The 21,804-nt window shown below is 34.9% G+C and overlaps 1 protein-coding gene and 1 long non-coding RNA gene across 3 annotated transcripts in view; one reads left to right on the top strand and one right to left on the bottom strand.

Moving 5' to 3' along the window:
• The first annotated feature begins 1,659 nt into the window (after nt 1-1,659).
• On the top strand, nt 1,660-5,520 carry LOC125251171 (tripartite motif-containing protein 29-like). The gene is made up of 5 exons (XM_048164119.1): nt 1,660-2,832; nt 4,267-4,362; nt 4,430-4,663; nt 4,734-4,890; nt 5,044-5,520. Exons 1-5 carry the CDS (start codon nt 2,248-2,250, stop codon nt 5,196-5,198), a joined length of 1,227 nt encoding a protein of 408 aa, XP_048020076.1. The 5' UTR covers nt 1,660-2,247; the 3' UTR covers nt 5,199-5,520.
• Nucleotides 5,521-10,275: 4,755 nt separating this feature from the next.
• Nucleotides 10,276-21,804, bottom strand: part of LOC125251741 — a 36,343-nt gene continuing 24,814 nt past the window's right edge. For both annotated transcript variants that reach the window (XR_007181073.1, XR_007181074.1), the window contains 3 exons: nt 17,548-17,805; nt 11,125-11,269; nt 10,276-10,905 (listed from right to left, as the gene is read on the bottom strand). This is a non-coding gene — a long non-coding RNA (uncharacterized LOC125251741). The remainder of the gene's footprint in view (nt 10,906-11,124; nt 11,270-17,547; nt 17,806-21,804) is intronic.

The raw sequence follows: 21,804 nt of genomic DNA, 5'->3' as shown, positions 1-21,804 counted from the left end.
TGTACAATATTCATCCAGCCGAACACTCCTCAAAGTTGATGTGTTAGAAGCAGGAAAAATGGGACTCAATGAAGGCTGACCCGTGTGGTCCAATCCAACAGACGAGCTCCTGTAGCTCAAACTGCTCAAGCATTTAACCGTTGTGCGGTCTTCATTTGGGAAGTACACTCAGGGTCTCTACAGACCCCAGACAACACAATGTAATTTTGTAACAAAATAATTGTTTTTTAAAAAAACAAATGTAATTTTACTGTGTTTATTAATGTTTTTACGCCACATTTGTGCAGTTTTTGGAGGATTTGTCATATTTTTTGAATTTATGTAAATAAATTAAAACATATTTTGTTGAATAGGTTTTTATACAAAAACAGCTTTTTATGTAAAATTCATTTTATAAAAGACCCACATTTCTCACGTTCATTCATGGGGATAACATGGATAATATGACATGGTTTGTGTAAGTAACAATATTGAAAAACTTATTTTTTTTCAGTACAAAAAAATGGTAAACTTTGGCAAAAAGTATCTTTTATTGTCATAATTGTGATTTCATAATATTTAGATATGAATCCAACTGAAGAATACTTGTGAAAAGATGTCTTTCAGTCAGTCAAATAGCAAATAGTGGAGCTCTGCTGCCATCTACTGGATACAGTGATCATTTTTTAACTCTTTTAAAACTGAATTTTCCAAAAGATGGGCAAAAATCTCACACTAAACCATGTCAAATTATCCCCAGAAATGAAAGTTAGAAATGTGGGTCTTTTATAAAGTGAATTTTACATAAAAAGCTGTTTTTGTGTAAAAACCTATTTAAAAAAAATATTTATTTATTTATTTATATACATTTAAAATATACGATAAATCCTCCAAAAACTGCATAAATGTGGAGTAAAAACATTAATAAACAGAGTAAAATTACATTTGTTTTTTAAAAAACAATTATTTTGTTAAAAAATTATATTTTGTTGCATGGAGACCCCAAAGACCCTGAGTGTGATTTTTTTTCTACACTAACAAAACGAAGATATCGCTCCATTTTTTTAAAAAAAAATTTATTTTTTATTTGTAGGTCTAGAAAGTGTGAACAACTGATCAAAGTTTCATGTCATTTGGACAAAAAGATTTTTTTTTTTATTTTAGCAAACGTCGTTTGGGGTCTAAAAAGACCCTGGTTCTGATAGAAAGGTGTCAGAATACACAGTGCATCAGTTTGTTGCGTATGGAGCTGCATAGCTGCAGACCAGTCAGGGTGCCCATGCTGACCCCTGTCCACCGCCGAAAGAGCCAACAGTGGACACGTGAGCATCAGAACTGGACCACGGAGCAATGGAAGAAGGTGGCCTGGCGGGGTGCATGTGCGTCGCTTACCTGGGGAACACATGGCACCACTGCCGCAGCAGTTATTTTGGCCACCGCTCTCGCTCTGCTTTCAGATTAAAACTTTATTTCTAAACTTTTATCTACCACAGCAGTGATTTCAGTCTCCGCCCTCGAAGCAGTTCTCCAACTAATCATCTGTAGGAACAGAAAAGTATCCCTCAGAAAGATTTCTCTCTCTGTTCCTGCAGGATCCCTTTCGTTTTCTCTTTTAGCACCCGCAGGTAATTCACCGCACAAGCTGCCTTATTTTCCCCCCAATGTGGCAACAGCAAAAAATATTCTGCTCATCTTTGAGAGGGATTAAATCCTTTAAGTCTTCTGTACTTATATCGCTGAACTACTCTTAGTTGACTGCCCAGCTTGCAGTCCTTGTAAATATCTTTTTGAGGGTTTAGCTCGAGTCGAGCCTCCTTTGAGGAGAGCAAGCCAAGTTCATTTACCATTAACCATTAAGACTGAATGCGCAGGCGAACTCGTGAAACACTGATAAATCACAGCTTCCTCCTAAGGCAGGGAAAACATACTGATCTGAAAGATCAACTGAAGGGTTTCTACAGCGAGGAATAAGAAAATATATCTGGCAGAGGTAAAGTACTGAACATTTTAAATATGTAATTTTAATCAAATGATATGGAATCTTGAATTTTAATATGTAGTTGTGTTTTCGTTTAATTCAACAACAGTTTATAGTGACTGAACAGCTCAACGCTCTGGAAAAGACACAACCAGTCGCACCAGACATACCTGTTTTGCACGTTTCTTAAACACCAACTATAATAGCCCTTAAATGCAGAGAAAATGAAACCTAATTGTAGATAAGACGCTGTATGTTTCTCTATTCTATCTTTATGTGATTGCAGTATTATGGCAGAAGCCAGTATTTCAGAGGCCGAGGATCAGTTCAGCTGTCCAGTCTGTCTGGATCTACTGAAGGATCCAGTGACCATCATCTCCTGCGGACACAGTTACTGTATGAGCTGCGTTACGCACCACTGGAATCAGCAAGATCACAATGCAGTGTACAGCTGCCCGATGTGCAAACGGACCTTCACTCCAAGACCGGCTTTATATAAGAATGTGGTGTTTGCTAAAATGGTGGAGAAACTAAAGATGACAAAAGTCAAAATAACTCTCAATTACGCTGGACCTGGAGATGTGGAGTGTGATGTTTGTACTGGGAGAAAATACAAAGCTGTAAAGTCCTGTCTGCAGTGTCTGGAATCGTACTGTCAAATTCACTTTGAGCGCCATGAGGCTTTCCGCACAGGCAAACGACACAAGATAACCGATGCCACTGGACGACTGCAGGGTATGATCTGCTCCAAACATGACAAACAACTAGAAATCTACTGCCGTACTGATCAGCGATGCATATGTTATCTGTGTACGATGGATGAACATAGAAATCATGACACTGTAACAGCTGTAGCTGAAAGGACAGAGAAACAGGTATGACCTGAACTAGCAGCTTTTGAAATGAACCCTTGTGCGGTCTTCATACACTCAGGGTCTCCACAGACCCCAGGCATCAAAATGTAATTTTGTAACAAAATATTTAAAAAGCAAAAAAAAACAAATGTAATTTTACTGTGTTTATTAATGTTTTTACTCCACATTTGTGCAGTTTTTGGAGGATTTATCATATTTTTTAAATATATATAAATAAATTTAAAAATATTTTTTAAAATAGGTTTTTATACAAAAACAACTTTTATGTCAAATTCACTTTATAAAAGACCCACATTTCTAACATTCATTCATGGGGATAACATGGATAATTTGACATGGTTTAGTGTAAGATTTTTGCCCATCTTTTGGAAAATGCAGTTTTAAAAGTAAAAAATGATCACTTTATCCAGTAGATGCTACAGAGCTCCACTTTTTGCTATTTGACTGACTGAAAGACATCTTTTCACAAGTATTTTTCATTTGGATTCATATCTAAATATTACGAAATCACAATTATGACAAAAAAAGCTACTTTTTGTCAAAGTTTGGTATTGTTTATAATGAAAAAAATCAGTTTTTCATGATTGTTACATTATGATGAGACTATGACCCACTTAGAAAATGGACAAAATTTATCCTTAAAATCAACATTTTTGAAAAACTTATTTTTTCAGTACAAAAAAATGCTAAACTTCAACAAAAGTTTTTTTTTTTTTTTTTTTTTTTTGTCATAATTGTGATTTCATAATATTTAGATATGAATCCAGCTGAAAAATACTTGTGAAAAGATGTCTTTTAGTCAGTCAAATAACAAATAGTGAAGCTCTGCTGCCATCTACTGGATAAAGTGATCATTTTTTACTTTTAAAACTGCATTTTACAAAAGATGGGCAAAAATCTTACACTAAACCATGTCAAATTATCCATGTTATCCCCATGAATGAAAGTTAGAAATGTGGGTCTTTTATAAAGTCAATTTTACATAAAAAGCTGTTTTTGTATAAAAACCTATTTAAAAAATATGCATTTATTTATTTATATAAATTTAAAAGATATGATAAATCTTCCAAAAACTGCACAAATATAAAGTAAAAACATTAATAAACAGAGTAAAATGACATTTGTTTTTTTAAAAACAATTATTTTGTTACAAAATTACATTTTGTTGCCTGGGGTCTCTGGAGACCCCAAAGACCCTGAGTGTGACTTTTTTTTCTACACTAACATAAAAACAAGATATCACTCCAATGTTTTTTATTTGTAGATCTAGAAAGTGTGAACAACTGTACAAAGTTTCATGTCATTTGGACAAAATAACTTTTTTTTAATTTTAGCAAATGTCGTTTGGGGTCTAAAAAGACCCCAAAGACCCTATAAGGGTTAATATAAATGAAAAATACTGGATTTCACCATTTTTATTTGATTTTCATACAGAAGAGTTTGGAGGAGAGGCAGAGAAAGGTCCAGCAGATAATGCAAGAAACAGAGAAAAGGATTCAGGAGCTAAAAGATGCCGTGAAGACACATAAGGTGAGTTGAGAGATGGAGAAAAGCAGGCTGATCCGAGTCAAAGGTCTGATTGTCCGTGTCCTGACAGCACTCTGCACAGACGGCAGTGGAGGACAGTGAGAGGATCTTTACTGAACTGATCCACTACATTGAGAAAAGCAGATCTGAGGTGACACAGATGATCAGAGATGAGGAAAAGGCTAAAGTGAGTCGAGCTGAAAAAGTCTTGGAGGAACTAGAGCGAGATATTAGTGATCTGAGGAGGAGAGAAGCTGAACTGGAGCAACTTTCACACACTGACAATCACATCCTTTTCCTACAGGTAACAGACATTTCCTCAATGACAGGACAGTGGTTATTAGGAGAGTCTTATCATATTTTTCTTCTTCTAGGGTTTCAAGTCCCTACCTTCACCTTCTACATCTTCTGATTTCTCCGGCATCACTGACTGTTCTTTCTCTTTTGATGATGTGGGGAAATCTGTCTCTCAACTGAAAGAAAAGCTAGAGGGTTTATGCAAAGAAGAGGTGGAAAAGTTAACTGACAGAGGTAAAGTAGCAGATATTTATTTAAACATGCACCATGTTTTGTCACTTAGGGCATATTAAAAAACTAATATGATACAAGTATTTGTATATTTTTATAAAAGAGGCATTACTTTAATTATATGTTTCTCATTCTCTGTCTCTCTCTTTTTTAAAGCAAAACAGCAGGTTATGCCATTATCAGAACACCTGAGCCCCTTTGACGAAAAGTCACTATTAAGTCTCTCTACTCTGAATCAACAGCATCCTGTTCGCAGTAAAAGTATAAGCAGAGCTCTTAGAGAGCTGCAAAAGTACAAGGAAACACCATAAAACATAATAAATGTAGTATATACAACATGCTTTTAAAGAAACATCATATTAAATCCATGAAAGAAAAACACTTATTTCAGCAACAGAAATTCAGATTCCTTGATTGGTGCGAATCTCTCCTAGAAATGTTAAGTTCTCCATCTAGACCTCTACAAATAATATTGTCGTATCATAGCTCTGAGCTGCAAAATCATTAACATAAAGATAATATGAATATTTTATTTGTTAATCAAATATTTATTTCTAAAATGCATATAGCATCACAAATTACTAGAACTTATCAAAAATTATAATATTTTACTAATATAAAAATGTATGTAATGTGAGAAAAATATTGTTCACAATAACAAATTATATCCGTTCACTTCATGTAATTCAATTGTTTTTATACATTTGTGTTATTCAGATATTAGAGTGTTATCATTCTCTGCTTTTGCTTGGATCTGATTTAACATGCAGTGAAAAAAATATTAATAAATGTGAATATCAAAACACAGTTTTTTTCCTCATTGAAGCAAATTAATTCAGCATGATTCAACAAAAAGAGCTCATAGTGAATCCGAGGAAATAATTACCCTTAAAGATGTCTCAGGTTACGTATGTAACTCAGTTTCCTGAGAGATGCTGCGTTATGCATTTACGTTATGGGAACGCTTCCGCGTGAGCCGGTGTCTGAAGCAAAAAATCCAATCATGACGTAATGGCAGTGCTTAACGAAAACCTCCGTCCTGACCTTCAAAGCAGGTAAACAGCAGATTTACACTAGGCTTTATATGATCAACATCAATCCTAAGGGCCCTGACAAGAAATGACACCTCTCTTGCTCCGGCGAGTCAAATGGCAGAGGAGAAAAGGCTTGAAGGATAACCAGATGGATGGCCAAAGATGGCACCTTTGGAACGTACCCTGGCCTCGACCTCATTCTATTAAACTGATTTCACACGTGCTTCACGATGCAATAATGCAGAGGTGTTCCAATAGCATCGAATTCTCAGATGCAGTGTCTAGTTCCCTTTTCAGGGAACCATGGTTACAGTCATAACCTGAGACATTTCTGTTGCAGAATCGAGTTCTTTCAAGCTATCTGTTATGCTGAGGAGTAGAATGTGATAAGGAAAGTTATTTATAGCAATCTTTAGCTGGAGAAGTAATAGTTCTACCATATTTGTAACAGGGAGTCGGTTTTGCAGCCTTGGCTACATGAGACTAGATAATGATCTGAGATGTCATCGCTCTGCTGAACAATTTTAATGGCATCAACATTGATTCCATGTGACAATATTAGAACTAAAGTATGATTATGACAATGAGTGGGTCCAGACACATGTTGTCTAACTCCAATAGAGTTTAGAATATCTGTAAATGCCAATCACAATGCGTCTTTTTCATTATCTACATTTACTATACTATATTGTATATTAAAATCACCAAGAATTAAGATTTGTCTGCAGCCAGTGCTAATTCTGATGCAAAATCAGCAAATTCTTTGATAAAGTCTGTATGGTGTACAGTACACACCACCCAAAATTTTAAAAGTTTTCGATTATTCTGATGTTTTGCTGGACATTGTAGTTGAAGGTCTAAGATGCGCAAGCATGGGAAGCGAGCTGGTGCACTAGTCAAGTTCAGACAACACACACACACACAGGTTTGTTTTTGTGAATTGTGGGGACATTTCATAGGCGTAATGGTTTATATACTGTGCAAACCGTATTTTCTATCCCCTATATACACTATACCTAAACCTACCCGTCACAGGAACCTAACGTAATTTTAACATTCTTATATATATACAGGTGCTGGTCATATAATTAGAATATCGTGAAAAGGTTAATTTTTTATTGTAAATTATTTTAAAAAATGAAACTTTCATTTATACTAGATTCCCTACATGTAAAGTAAAACATTTCAAAAGTTTTTTTTTTAAACAGCTAATGAAAGTCCAAAATCCAGTATCTCAAAATATTAGAATATTTACATTTGAGTTTCATTAAATGACCATCCCTACAGTATAAATTCTGGGTATCTCTTGTTCTTTGAAACCACACTAATGGGGAAGACTGCTGACTTGGCAATGGTCCAGGAGACAATCATTGACAGCCTCCACAAAGAGAATAAGTCACAGATGGTCATTACTGAATGTGGTGGCTGTTTACAGAGTGATGTATCAAAGCATATTAAATGCAAAGTTGACTAGAAGGAAGAAATTTGGTAGGCAAAGGTGTACAAGCAACAGGGATGACCACAAGCTTGAGAATACTATCAAGTAAAGCCGATTCAAACACTTGGGAGAGCTTTACAATGAGTCAAATGAAGCCGGAGTCAGCGCATCAAGAGCCACCACACTCAGACATCTTCAGAAAAAGGACTACCGAGCCACTTCTGAAACAGAAACAACATCAGAAGCATCTTTCCTGGGCTAAGGAGACAAAGAACTGGACAGTGAACAGTGGTCGAAAGTCCTCTTTTCAGATAAAAGTAAATTTTGCATTTCATGTTGAAATCATGGTCCCAGAGTCTGAAGGAAGACTGGAGAGGCACAGAATCCAAGCTGCTTGAAGTCTAGTGTGAAGTTTCTGAAGTTAGTAATGATTTGGGGGGCCGTGACATCTGCTGGTGTTGGTCCATTGTGTTTTATCAAGTGCAAAGTCAATGCAGCCATCTTCCAGCATATTTTGGAGCACTTTATGCTTCCATCTGCTGACAAGCTTTATGGAGATGCTGATTTCCTTTTCCAGCAGGACTTTAGCACCTGCCCATAGTGCCAAAACCTTTTCCAAGTGGTTTGCTGACCATGATATTACTGTGCTTTATTGGCCAGCCAACATGCCTGACCCCTGAATCTATGGGATATTTTCAAGAGAAAGATGAGAAACAGTCGATCCAACAATACACAGATGATCTGAAGGCTCAATAGTGCCTCAGCAGTGCCACAGGCTGATCACTTCCATGCCACACTTCACTGATGCTGTAATTTGTGCTCGGAGCAAGTCATTTGCTGTATTATGTGCTGCCGACCAAGTATTGAGTGCACAAATGAACATACTTTAAAGAACTTGAACTTTTCTCTTTTGAAAATCCATTTTTTGATTGATCTTAGGAAATATTCTAATATTTTGAGATACTGGATTTTGCTGTACACTCTAATCATCAAAAAAAAAAAAAAAAAAAAAAAAAAAAAATGTTTTACTTTACATGTAGGGAATCTAGAATATATGAAAGTTTCATTTTTAAAAATAATTTACAATAAAAAAATGAACTTTTTCACGATATTCTAATTATATGACCAGCACCTGTATATATATATATATATATATATATATATATATATATATATATAGAATGTTAAAACTTTCGGTAACGCTTTCTATGAAGACCATGCTTATAATGATTTATAGCCACATTTATACTTATTTATAAGTAAGTATTACTATTCTATAAATATATTTATAAAGATTTATACTGCATTATAAGAACAGTTATAGATACATTTATATTATTTTTATAATTACTTATAAGCCATGCATTTGCTTTTTCAATGTGCATGTTCATAATTCATTATACACTGATTTATAAACGATCACAAAATAGTTCCAGAAACACTTGTTTGCTGTATCAACGAGTTATAATGTCTTTAATGGCTAAAGTTTGCATTAGAGGTAATGAATGGTAATTTTGATTTGTTCAAATCTATACCTCCTCAGCCATTTGCATGGTATTGCTTATAGCATTTTGAAATTATACTTTCAAAATATTGTTGCAGTGTTTTTCTAGTATGTAACATTAAAAAAAGATACTTTTTTTCAACTGTTTTTATTAAAGATTTCCATTTTTTTTTTTTTATTTCAGGAATTGTTGTTTATTAGTTACATTTACAAGTAGGCTTAAAATGTAAAATGAGCACATATTCGTGATTTCTTAACATTTGATTTAGGAAAATTGCATCCTGTGTTTTCACTTTACTTAAAGCCATCAATGATGCATTTATAGAGATTAGTAACTATTACTCACAATAAGTATTTATAAGAACACAACACGTATTCACTAATTTGACAAATAAATCTGAATAAAAAGTAATTTGAACTATAATATAACATTATAGCAATGCAAGCTGCATCTTTATAAATATGTTCATGGAACCATATGACGGACTAATTAATACTTATAAATCAGTGTATAATGAATCATGCATTGAAAAGGAAAATGCATGACTTATAAGTAATTATAAAAATAATATAAATGTAACTATAACTGTATAGGTCTTAATAAGTCTTTACAAATATGTTTATAAAATAGTAATACTTGCTTATAATGAAGTATAAATGGAGCTATAATTCATTATAAGTATGATCTTCATAGAAAGTGTTACCCAACATTCTTATATATAAGAATGTTAAAATTACATTAGGTTCCTGTGACGGGTGGGTTTAGGTTTAGTGTAGGGAAAGACGATAGTAAATTGAGTCAACGTTTAGTCTCATATAAAAGATTATGTCCAATTAAAGGACCCCACAAAGTCAAACATTCCGTATCTTTCGTACTTTGTGGAGTCTTCTGGATAAATACATGTTCACACACACACACTCACACTCTCTCAGTGTTGATGTAGGTCAGTGTTTGTCCTCCCACACAGTGTTTCTCTGTCTTTAGCAGTGTTGAAGAGCCCGAGGCTGCTGCTGCCGCTTCACTTTATACATTTCTCTTTCAGTCTGTTTCTTTCTCTCTGTCCAACACATTTTAACAGGGTCAGATAGATGATGCCTTCAGGCCTGAGGTCAGAGGGTCTATTGATTCACAGCGCTGCCGCAGGGGAAGAGCTGGAGAACTGAGTTAAGTTACAGTGTTAGGTAAGCTTCAGCCAGGGGTCAGGATGACATCGGTCAGCTCAGACTGACAGCTGTGTTCAAATGTTACGCCTTCAGAGAACATTCAAAAGTAACATTCCCATAATGTTTGAAGAATGATACAATGGAATGTTCCCTTAACCTTCACATAACCAAGAAGAAACGTCTTGAACATTCAGAAATAATGTACTTAATAGGAATGTTAGCAAAACATTCTTAGAACATATATTTTGTTTGCTGAGAAAGATGTTTTTATTTATAAATAAATGCATATATTTTTAGTATTTTTTGAAAGCCAGCTGCAAAAAAAGATTCAGAAATCTTTTATTAGCCAACAAAAATGGAACTAAGCGCTGTAACTCATTCCACACGGAAACAGATTATTCAATCATCATAATTCAATGAAGATCTTAAATGTTCGGCAGCAAAAACAGCCTGTTTAAAAGTGTAAAAAATGATTCTAAAAACTAAATTATAACTGTCTGTTCAGTGCAAGAAATCTTGACCAACATGATAACCTGATAAAATGTTTTATGCTTTTAAAACTCTTTCCTCCTGCTATCACTTCTCTCTCATCCTCAGTTTTCTGCTGGTCTCTGAGGTTTTAGAGGCCTGATGTTTCCTCAGATCAGACATAATTCAGCTTCTTCCTGATGTTTCCAGTGCAGTTCTCTGAATTTCAGATTTGCCCATGAATGCATGTAAGATGCACATGAAACATGCCGTAGATTCCAGCGTCGTCATGTGACGAGGGCTGCGTGTGACTGCAGGAGTGTCGATGCGTTTATGAGCTTCACAGAATCACACTAGATCACTTCATCACAGAGCTATCAGCCCATAAACATCACTGGAAGGGATCAAACCTGCAATAAATCAAAAGAATAACAATAATCACCTAACACAGTAAATATATTTTAATTTTCACAAAATAGTCCTTTATTTGTACTAATTTCTCTAATCATTTATTATAACACACACACAGAGAAATGTGAATGCCAGAAAAGTTGTTTTCTTTTCAGAAATAATTCCAGAGCTTTTCTCAACAAACAAGTCATTTTTTATTTTGTGTGGTTTCTTTTTACCGTTCTGACAGTGAGTCACACGCTCGAGTCCTGTGACCTTTGACCTCACTGTGGAAATGCATCATCCAGAGTTATGAATGTTCCCCTTTGGTCCGATCGCAGTGTTCTCATTCTGGAGCTAAAATCAGTGTGATCCTCCCAGGGCCTGAACACACACACACACATTTGTATTTGTATTTTATATTTCACATTAAAGGATACTGTATATTTCACTCAAGCCTTCGACCAGTTCGCCAGTCATGGGATCTGACTCCCAAAATGCAATGCAATGTAAATAAACACAATCACTGATAGCAAGATCATTGTTAAAAATGCACGTGGATCCGCCTGTTCCTTTGCCTGATGGTTTCCTCGTTTCAACATGTCACTATTATGGATACTATTTTGTTCTGTTAATTCCTGTTTGGCCTACTTGGTTTAGTTGTTTGGTCTGATTACATACTATTTATTCCTGTCAGTCATTGTTTTCATCTTGTATTTAAAGTCCCCCTGTGGTGAAAATCAAGTTTTTAATGTTGTTTATATGTCTATGTGGTGTTTTTAATGTGCTTTTCTGGTGATTTTTTAGCATATCATTAACCATCTGATCTGAAAGCAAGGGAGTCTCAAGAGAAGGTTATCCCGGTATATTTTTCTGTTGATATGAAAAATCAGGTATATTTAGCAATATAACAGGTGTATGATGTACTGTATATTACGATGTTATGATCAGTGTTGGGGAAAGTTACTTGCGTTACTCCTTAAAAAATGCCATACATTACTTTTCTCATGTTTTCTCAACTTGGCTCGGAAAATTAGTGACCCTTAATATAAATACATATTTTTATTTATACAGTTGTATACAGATCATAATGCAAAAAAATTACTTTTTTAATATATTTGTTTTCTTAATTTTACTTATTAAAATGTTCTTTCTATCCTCTTGTGTTTTATATATATATATATATATATATATATATAGCTCCTTAAAAACCACAACAAACTCAAATAAAGCTCGTTCTGATATTTAAAGGACATTTGAAGAATGTTGTTCAAATAATGTTTTCTGGCAACATTATGAGAACATTCATCAAATACTAACATTTCTTTATATATATAATGCATTATATAAGTATTTTGTTTAATACCTTCTAATGCAACTTATAATGCACTGTATGATCTCATGAATAATTGTAACCACAGTTATAATACATTATAATCCTTATGTTACACTTTTTAGACAGTATAATGCATTAAAACACATGACAACTAATTTCAGAATCTGCAAATAATATAATGCACTTTAACTTTGGTTACAATTATTTATGAAAAGACACAATGCATGATAAATACCTGTATAATGCATCATACATAAAGGCAAAAAGTAAAATGTTACCAAAGTTTTATTCTAACAGTCAAAGAGAAAACTTAAATGAAGAAACTAAATGATAGAGGTTATAATTGGACTTCAGGGAAATAACAAAAAGAAGTGTTGTGAAAGTGACACATACGCCTGTACACGTTTATGGCTCCTTGTTCCCTTAGTTAAAATAAAGCTTATCAGTCTTATTTTCAATAATGTGTGTTTTATAATAAAGCTTGTTCCTCGTCACACTCATGTTGGCTGATGGAGTCGCTGTTAAAGTCTCTGCTAATGTTCAGTCTAATGAAGCTGTCAGCGCTGATCTATTAGCAGGCGTTTGCTGCATGTGTGCTGTAGATTAAGAGAAGAGAAGGTATTTGTTTAGGTCTCAGAATAATTACCTGATGTGTCACGGCCGTGTGTAAATAACACAATTCATCTACAGCGTGAGCGAGAGAGTGTGTTTCAGTTTTGGGCTGGATTATAACACATGCAGTGATGTTTCTCTCGCCAACATTCACTGCATCCTAATTCTGGTGATTTTATAATTCGGCTGATACCGGAACGTGACCATGAACTCATTACAGAAAGCCTGTTACTTTAATTACACAATGAGCACAAATGTCTCGCAGGCTCATTTCAAGCCTCATAACGCAGAGTGAAAGTGTCAGCGGTTCACATCAGCTCTGACGGGACGGAGGCGTTTAAAGAAACATCCCTGCGGTTTCACACCAGCCCGCCTGCGACTGTCAAAGATCACTCAAATCACATCTGTATCAGGACCAAGCACTGAAAGTGCGTAGGCACCTATGGTAATCGTTCTTCTTCCGCTCTTGAGTGTATGGCAGCCCATAGAACTGTATGGTAAAAAGTTGTGAAATTTGGCACACTGATAGAGGTCAGTCCCAACATTAACCACACCGATTTTGAAGTCTTTAACTCAATCTCTCTAGCGCCACCAACTGTCCAAAGTTTTACTAACATTTATGCTAATAACATTTGAAGCTTTGATTCCTTGGCTCAAGATGATTCGATTCCACCCTATGATGTAATTTTCCATCATGAGAAAATGTACCACATTAAGTCATTCATGAAAATTGAGCCAGATCATCTTCAGACCATGCCGACATAAAGTTATGGAATTTAAGTCAATTTGTCAAACCATTTTCGAGTAACTCGCAAATTAATTTTAAGTAGCTCTTGCAAAAATAGATGTAAGGCTGTATTTCCGCAAGGCTTTATCGTATTCAGATCAAAGTCGGTCCATGTCATCACAAGCATGACCTGAGGTTTCGGCACAGCGCCACCTACTGGTCTGGATATATGAAAAATGGCTATTTTTTCTTATAACTTATGAATAGTTTGTCCAAAAATCATAAATTATCAGTGGTCTCATTAGATTTGGGGTGGCATGCCGAGTCGAATGATATCCAATTTTCCCATATCGGCTATTTCGAATTTTGTAGTAAAATGCTGTATTTTACGAATGCATGAACATATCATTACGAGACTCGTAATGGGTCATCTGCACGATGCCCTGAAGGAGTCTGAGAAGTTTCGGACCAGCACCACCTAGAGGTGAAAAAAATAATTTACATGCTTATAACTTTGTATGTGGTTGACTTATTTTCACGGGAGTCTCCTTGGATCACTGAATCCTTGCCAAGTCCAACGATATCAAACATGCTAGGTTTCGCCTAATGGTTTGTGCAACATTGTGATTTAGCGTTAAAAAAACTTTAGCCAATATCTTCGAAACTGTTAGTCCAATCAAGACGAAACCACCATGGGAAATTTGGAAACACAGGTTGTTGGCCAAGTGTCAAAATTTTGATAGTAAATGGCAAATTGCTTCTGTTGAGTTTGGACCCTTAATTGTTGCTTGCAGCTATATTTTTAGTATTACTTCTATTTATATACTGTTCAAGTATTTTTTCTAGATTCTCTAAGCAAATAAATGTATTATTGGCCACTTTTTTGAACTCCTCCTAGACCGTTGCTGCGATTTCCACGAAAAGTTAATTGGATCATCTTCAAACCATGCCGACAAAGAATAATATCTCAAAAACAAAGCACAAAGAGCACATCAAATGGACGCAAGGCCATATCTCTGTAATGCTTAAGCATATTCTCACCAAACTTGGTGTGTGTTATGACAACTATGACCTGAGACTACCTGCACAGTTTCCGCACAGCGCCAACTAGTGGTCAGGAGGTATGAAAAATAGTTTTATTGCTTATTACTTTTGAACACTTTGACCAAAAACCACAAGGCTGGTCTCTTTAGATTTGGTGCAACATGCATATTATAATGAAACTGGTCTTAATAGATTCTTTGGGTCATGCCGAAAACATAGATCCCAATATTGCCACAGTTGGCTGAAATTCCTGTCCGCCGTTTTGATTTTTCTTTAAAAACCTACTTTTTCAAACTCCTACTTGACAAACTGCATCTGAGGCTGTATCTTCGGAATGATTTTGACACCAAACTTTATAATTGTAATTGTCATCCAACACTGACTATTCCAGATTAATTTGGTGTCAGCGCCACCTATTGGTCAAAAGTAATAAGCAATTACGTCATTTTACAAGTGATTGTATTTATGTGCTTTCAACCATTTCGATTAAAATGTCTTTTTGCAGTTTATTTCAGCTTTATTTCAATTAATAAAAAGGATTTAGCTAACGATAACAACACTAATGAATATTGCATTGCTGCAATCCTAAATGAGAACCACATCTTAAATATTTATTTTGTCCCATCTTAAACTCTATGTCAAGGTTAAACGTCAAAGTATTTGAAATGGAGATATAAGGAAGTAAAAGACCAGCTGAAAAGATTCATTCTCAAACAACAGGTCTGTTCTTATATTTACTCACAGCTGAACTGCAAACATGGACTGATTTACTACATAACACTGTTTGCAGGTGATGCATTTTTCATTATGTGACTCCTGTTCAAAAAACACAAGATCAAGATTCAAATCAGTTCCTCAGAGAGTCTCTGGTGACATTTGAGACTGGATTGAGAGATGGATATTTCAGCTACTATGTGTTCAGAGCGAAATTATTAAATTGATTTACAACCTAATTTCTCAGATAACATGTTTCTATCAGAGTTCTTCAGAAACAAAAACTCCAGAGACTTTAATCCTGCGCCACCAAAACAAAACCCAACTGCAAAAAGGTATTTGTCTCGTTTCCGAATACAAACATCTAAACATTCACTTGAGAAGCACGATGACACATTGTTTTTTTCACTATTGCAGATCCATTAACTTGCCCAAGATTGCTTTTCAAAGATCTTTATTTGCTATTATTGCTGTAACCTAATGTCAACCAGCATTAAATACCTGGCAAGATTTTAGAAAGTCTGAAATTTGACCATTAAGCCTTCACAGCAGTATAGCAAATTATTACAAAGACAAATTTGTTTTGTTTTTTTCTCTCTATAATAGCATGCATTGATGAATCATTCACAACAAGACCAGGAACATGAATCGAGTCAATGTTCGTTCTGATTTCATGCAGCAGTTGCACGAGGACATTACATGGCTCAATGACACAACATCTGCTCAAATGTCCCATTTGGCTTTACTGCCGCCCCACTAAACAAGCTCTTCTTTCATCTATGTGTTTTCACAGCCCGATATCTGTGGTTTCTTCTAATCTGCTCCTCATCTAAACCCTCAGACAAAGACGAATCCTCCATTGTTTACGGTGCGTTATAATTTATTGTATTAGCAAAAGCCCAAAACAGATTCACAGCAGGTCGGTGTGAAATTCTTGCATTATGCGAGCAGATTATTCTCATCGCTCATCTCATGCATATTAATGATGTATATAGGCTTGTGAGATGGAGTCTCAGTGGAGTCCTTCGTTATGTAATGAACTATAATTATATGTTTAAATTTCCCATTGCTCTTCCTGCGACGCCTTCAAAAACAAGAGCGTCTTTAAGAGAGGAACATTTACTGTCACATAGACTATTAATAATCTGCATGCATCTCATGAAACCTGGCAAGAACATTTTAGTGTGTCATATTTCACAGTAAAAAGGAAGAATTCATATTTGTATATTGGATGATTACAATTTTTGCCTTATTTTCATGACAATCGAACACATTTAACCCCAAATTCTTGGTAAATGATATAGTGATATAAAATAAATGATATAGTGGCATCATGCATAAATATTTTCCAATTTAAGTAGTAGACTAATTGTTGAACTGCCTTTAAACTGATTTAATTTTAATTCAATATAATAATGAGAATCTAATGAGAATCATCATTGAAAATTATGAAAAAACCCTCAAAAATAAAACAAATTTACCTCCAAATTCTCATTACTGTAATGAAAACAACGATAAAGTCTATTGGAAAATATATTTAGATGATGTCCTATTTGTTGAACTTCCTTTAATTTAAACTAGTTAAGTTTAATTCACGACAATAATGAGAATATAATAACAAGAATCGTCATTAAAAATAATGGAAAAAAAGAAAAAGAAAGATAAACATCTGGATGCATTGTAGCAATGAGAATTGTATGTTTAATATTAATTATTAATTATTTATTGTTTAATTTAATATTGTATTACTGTCTCCTATTTAAATTGGAATATATTTATACATGATGCAACTATTTGTTATCTTTAATTTGAACTGATTTAATAAAACAACTTTAAGTCAATATAATTATGAGAATCTAATGAGAATCAACATTAAATATAATCAAAGAAAAAGCTAAAAAAAACATCTATTAATTATATTAATGAGAACTTTAATAATATAATATAATGTAACAATGTAATATAACAACATAATGTAATGTAATATAACATAACATAATATAATAGTAATGTAATATAATATCATTTTAATTTAATTGTCATTAAAATAATTTTACAAAAAAATTAATGGTCCTCAAAATAGGTGTCATTTTCGTTGAGCAAAATAAAATTTATTTTATATATTTTTTTTCTTGTTAGTTTGAAATATGTCCTGCACATGTTTTTTTTTTTTTTTTCTAAAAAAATGAATTTCCATACTAACAGGGTGCACAGCTGTTGGACACTCACAAGCAGACGCTTCTCCCGTCGGAGGATAACGCCGCCAATCAATCTCCAGCAACAGGCTTTGATGGACTCATGATGACATTTGTTAGAAATGGAGATCCTTCCCACGGCCCCGTTCAGAATGACCGCTCTCGATCTCTGTCACCGGCTCCCGCTCCGAGGGACAGAGGCATTATGGGAAATAACTTCCATGGAGACAGATGGGCTTGAAGTTCCACTGCGGACAGCTGCGAGGGAGTGCCATCATTTTCAATGATGAATCTGTGACGAGAGATCAATAAAAGAGCCAAGATTACAGATTACAGTCAGAAGAAGTGATCAAGGATGAATATGCACAAAAACTCCAACAGCCAAAAGTTTAAAGGGCTGATAAATGATGATATAATGAAAGAATTAAAGTTCTTTAGTGTGACAGAATGGCTAAGTTTAGCAAGCTGCACTCGCTCGTTTACAGCTAATTGATATTCTCACCCGTTTAATGAACATCATTCATCATAATAACACGCTGAGCAGAGAAAGCGCCGGGAACAATCTCAATCTCTGCGCTTCATCTGAAAGGTCACTGTATAGTCACTAACTGCACTGAAAGGTCACACGGTCTCTTCTATGTTTGTGTAATCGCAGCAGCTGATTGGATGTGGCGGACGGTGAAGTGCAGTTTCAGAGGGGAATAATGCGCAAAATCTGTGAGGCATTTATGCAGCTGCTGAAGCTTTTATATTGCCAGGTTTTTGATTCAGCATATGGTCTTATCCAAATTATAGTTTATTATGGCCAAAAGGTGACAAACTGTAAAAACAATCAGTGGAGTTTACAGTAAAAACGGCAGGTGTTGTTGCCAGAACTTTACAGTAAAAAACATGATAGCAACATTTCAGGTTTTACAGATTGAATAATGAAAACCCATAAGAAGTCATGAATTGAGAAATCAGCTTTTCCTTGAGCTTTTGATATATAAGAGCTCATCGTACTATAAGAATATCCTGTAAGTTTCAGAACTGAAAACTTCCTTGTCACTCCAATAAAAGATTTTATTGACACCAAACTGAACGACTCGTCCCGGAATGTGTCTATAGATAGGTGAAACTCCGCCTCCGCAGAAGAAATCAACGCCCACTTCATCATTGCAACGTTAGCCCCGCCCACTGGCATGTTAGTGAGATGAGGAGGAGAGAAGAGCGATACAGGTCTAAAATAACATTACCTTTCAAAGGATCCTAATGCAGGAATATGGTTATTTATTTTCAACAATGTGAATGTCTCAGTTGAGCTTTATTTATTTGTATTCAGTTCATTTCACTGCGGATTCTTTGGTAAATCAATCACATTTCGGCGCAAACAGACTTTTACGACAGCAATGCAACAACATGTCAGTAACTGTGTTCATTCTAATGCCTGATCTGATATAATGATTCATGTACAGTCAGATGATCTTTGTCTGTGTGTCAGTAAATCAAACCTGTGACTAAACGCTCAACTTCACCTTGTTTCTCTTAGTAGGATGAAAATAATCTGTTATTTAAATGGTGATTAAATTATATATAGAAAGCATTCAAAGAACGCTCCCTTTACAGTCGCTGGAGCTGTCAATCAAACAGAGTTTATCAGTGACTGAGTTCTGGACTCGCACCAAAACTCCCGTTTTATTCAACAAATCTCTTAGTTACATCATGTTTGCACTCTTAGTTATGATGAAAGCATTCGTTAGTGCAGAAATTGACGAGATCACTGCTTTCATGATCTCAACAACATGTCTGTGATCGACTACAGTGTTCTAAAGCCATAGATCTAAATGTAATGCTTTTCACGGTTAGTTAACATTGAGAGCTGTAACAGTAAAAACATGCTAAAAGTTTTCGAGAGGCTATTTCATATGCAAAGATGTCAGCCAATCACAACAGTGGGTGTTTACACTGAAGCCTCTCAGCAGACACGCCCCTTAAAACAGAGCGTTCAAATCAGAGGGCTGGATATGAAAAATTCCTTTTATTTCTAAATTATGACCATTTTTGATGTAAAAAAAAAAGCATACTAACATTACAAGTGCAGCTCAGGAAACATTATAAAACAACGCAGCTCATGACCCCTTTAATATATCAACCTATTGGAGTACTAACATCTGTTTTGTTCCCTTATAATCGTTACTAGTTTCAGAAAATTTAGAGAACATTCCCATAATGTTTGCAAAATGATAAAATGGAAAGTTCCGCAACGTCACAGAAATAGAAACCGTTTTAAAATGTCACTTGTCGTCGTCGTGCATGGTTAGGACAAAATGTAACATTTTTTAGAATGTTCAGAATGTTCAGAGAACATTTAAAAGTAACATTCCCATGTTTTCAAAATTGTATGATGGAATGTTTCCTTAAAGGTGCAGTAAGCAATTTCTGAAAAATGCTGGACTGAGCACCAAAACACAGTTGTAGCCAATCAGCAGTAAGGGGTGTGTCCACTCATTAAGGGGGAGGTGTCTGTGTTGCATAGCATGTTTATGAATTTGGGGGCGGAGCTATAAAGATAGGGGTCATTTTGAGTAGGGGCGTGTTTGTTTTGGTGATTTCAGACATCATCAGCATTTCTCAGAAATTGCTTACTGCACCTTTAACGTTTGCATAACCAAAAAAAAAAATGTTTTTAAAACAATAATGATGTTTTGAACATTTAAAAATAACATTTTCATAACATAATGTGAATGTTCTTAGAACATATTTTTGTTAGAAGGGAAATATACTGAAATATTAATGAGTATCATATTGATCTATCCCAAAGTTCCATCTCTAATGATATCATGAAAAAACACACGATCCATTTCTTGTTTCATTTCTATCTATTCTATGACTCTGTTCCTGCCCTTCACTGCACGACACAGATATAGAGAAGAATGGGACGGTGTCAAGAGGCTGAAATGGAGGAGATTAATCCCCTTTTCCCCCCTCCATCATCTTCCAGCCCTCCATTTATCCCTTCATCCACTGCAAGCAGGTGAAAGTCGTGCCAAGGACAGGCGGCCGCTCAGCGGAGGTGAGAGATCGGAGGACAGCGCCGCTGAGATCGAGGCGTGGCGCGACCGTAATAACCGCTTGATCCCGTCGCTCGGAGGAAAACAAACAGCTGAATGATAGAGGGATGAAACGGATGGATAAAAAGGTTCATGTTGAATTATGCTGCTCTTTTCTCCGAGGGAGTGTCTGAGTGAACATGAAGAATGAAGAGATGATGTTCATTTATTCTAGAATAGACTGAGAACATTAGTTATTTGTTTTGGGAACTGAAAAATTATTTACAAAAAGAAGATTGTTGGTAATTTTGTAGAAGCTAATACGATGAGGTGTTTCTCATTGGATGGTGATAATATTTATTTTTGATTTAATTATTATATTTGCTCGTTATTATTATCATAAATTCAAATGAAGCAATGCCTGTTTGAATAATTTAAAAAGCAAAAAGCAAAAGCAAAATCTACAAAATTGACTTTTTCTACTTTTGAGTAGAAAGTCTAAAATAGTATTTTCGAGTATAATGTACTCCATTTTTTTTTTTTTTTTGCAACTTCCAAACAAAATCTCCCCCCCCCCCCCCTTTTTTTTAACCATGTATACGTTTAATTTGTAAAATGTTTAATGCATTTTTAATCACTTTTTTTATTTTATATTTACCTGACATGTTTGGTTATATGTACTCTATAAATAAATAAGAACTGATTTTTCATCATGATTTTAGACATGCACTAGGGCTGAATGACATGCTGAATATTCACAATATTTCTAATGATTAAAGCATTAAATAAAGCATTTATTTTTTTTATTTGGCCAAAGGGTTTCCAAAAAGAGCAAGACATTAGATTAGAGTGACAATTTTGCTATAGCATACTAACATATTATTCTTATTTAGAAGTATATAGTATTTATACTGTATTTTATTCTATATGCATATATAATAACTGGATGTCCTGCTATTTTTGCCAAAATGTGCTGTATATTACTGAGCACACACACATAATTCACTGTATATTGTGCAAAGTCCTCAAGTTGACCTTCTATTTCTGGTGTAATGAACTGGAAAAGCTATCAGCAATATATGAATACTGTCAAAATGGAAAACAGTATTAATAAATGCTTTGTTTTAACCATATCAACAAGCACTAACACACACACACACAGACAAATGCAAAGGAAAGACTATGACCTCTAATCACAATGTCATGCACTAATGGATGATCACACACACACACACACACACACACACATTTGGCAGAAACTC

Source organism: Megalobrama amblycephala, linkage group LG17, assembly GCF_018812025.1.
Source record: "Megalobrama amblycephala isolate DHTTF-2021 linkage group LG17, ASM1881202v1, whole genome shotgun sequence".
Lineage (NCBI taxonomy): Eukaryota > Metazoa > Chordata > Actinopteri > Cypriniformes > Xenocyprididae > Megalobrama > Megalobrama amblycephala.
The sequence above is the reverse complement of the archived record's forward strand: the minus strand, read 5'-3'. Positions and strand labels throughout refer to the sequence as shown.

Excerpts from the sequence above, each read along its gene's own strand:
- LOC125251171 (XM_048164119.1), top strand. The coding sequence starts at position 2,248 with ATGGCAGAAGCCAGTATTTCAGAGGCCGAGGATCAGTTCAGCTGTCCA. Across the intron at positions 4,363-4,429 it reads ATGCCGTGAAGACACATAAG|CACTCTGCACAGACGGCAGT; the intron begins GTGAGTTGAGAG and ends GTGTCCTGACAG. Across the intron at positions 4,664-4,733 it reads ATCACATCCTTTTCCTACAG|GGTTTCAAGTCCCTACCTTC; the intron begins GTAACAGACATT and ends TTCTTCTTCTAG.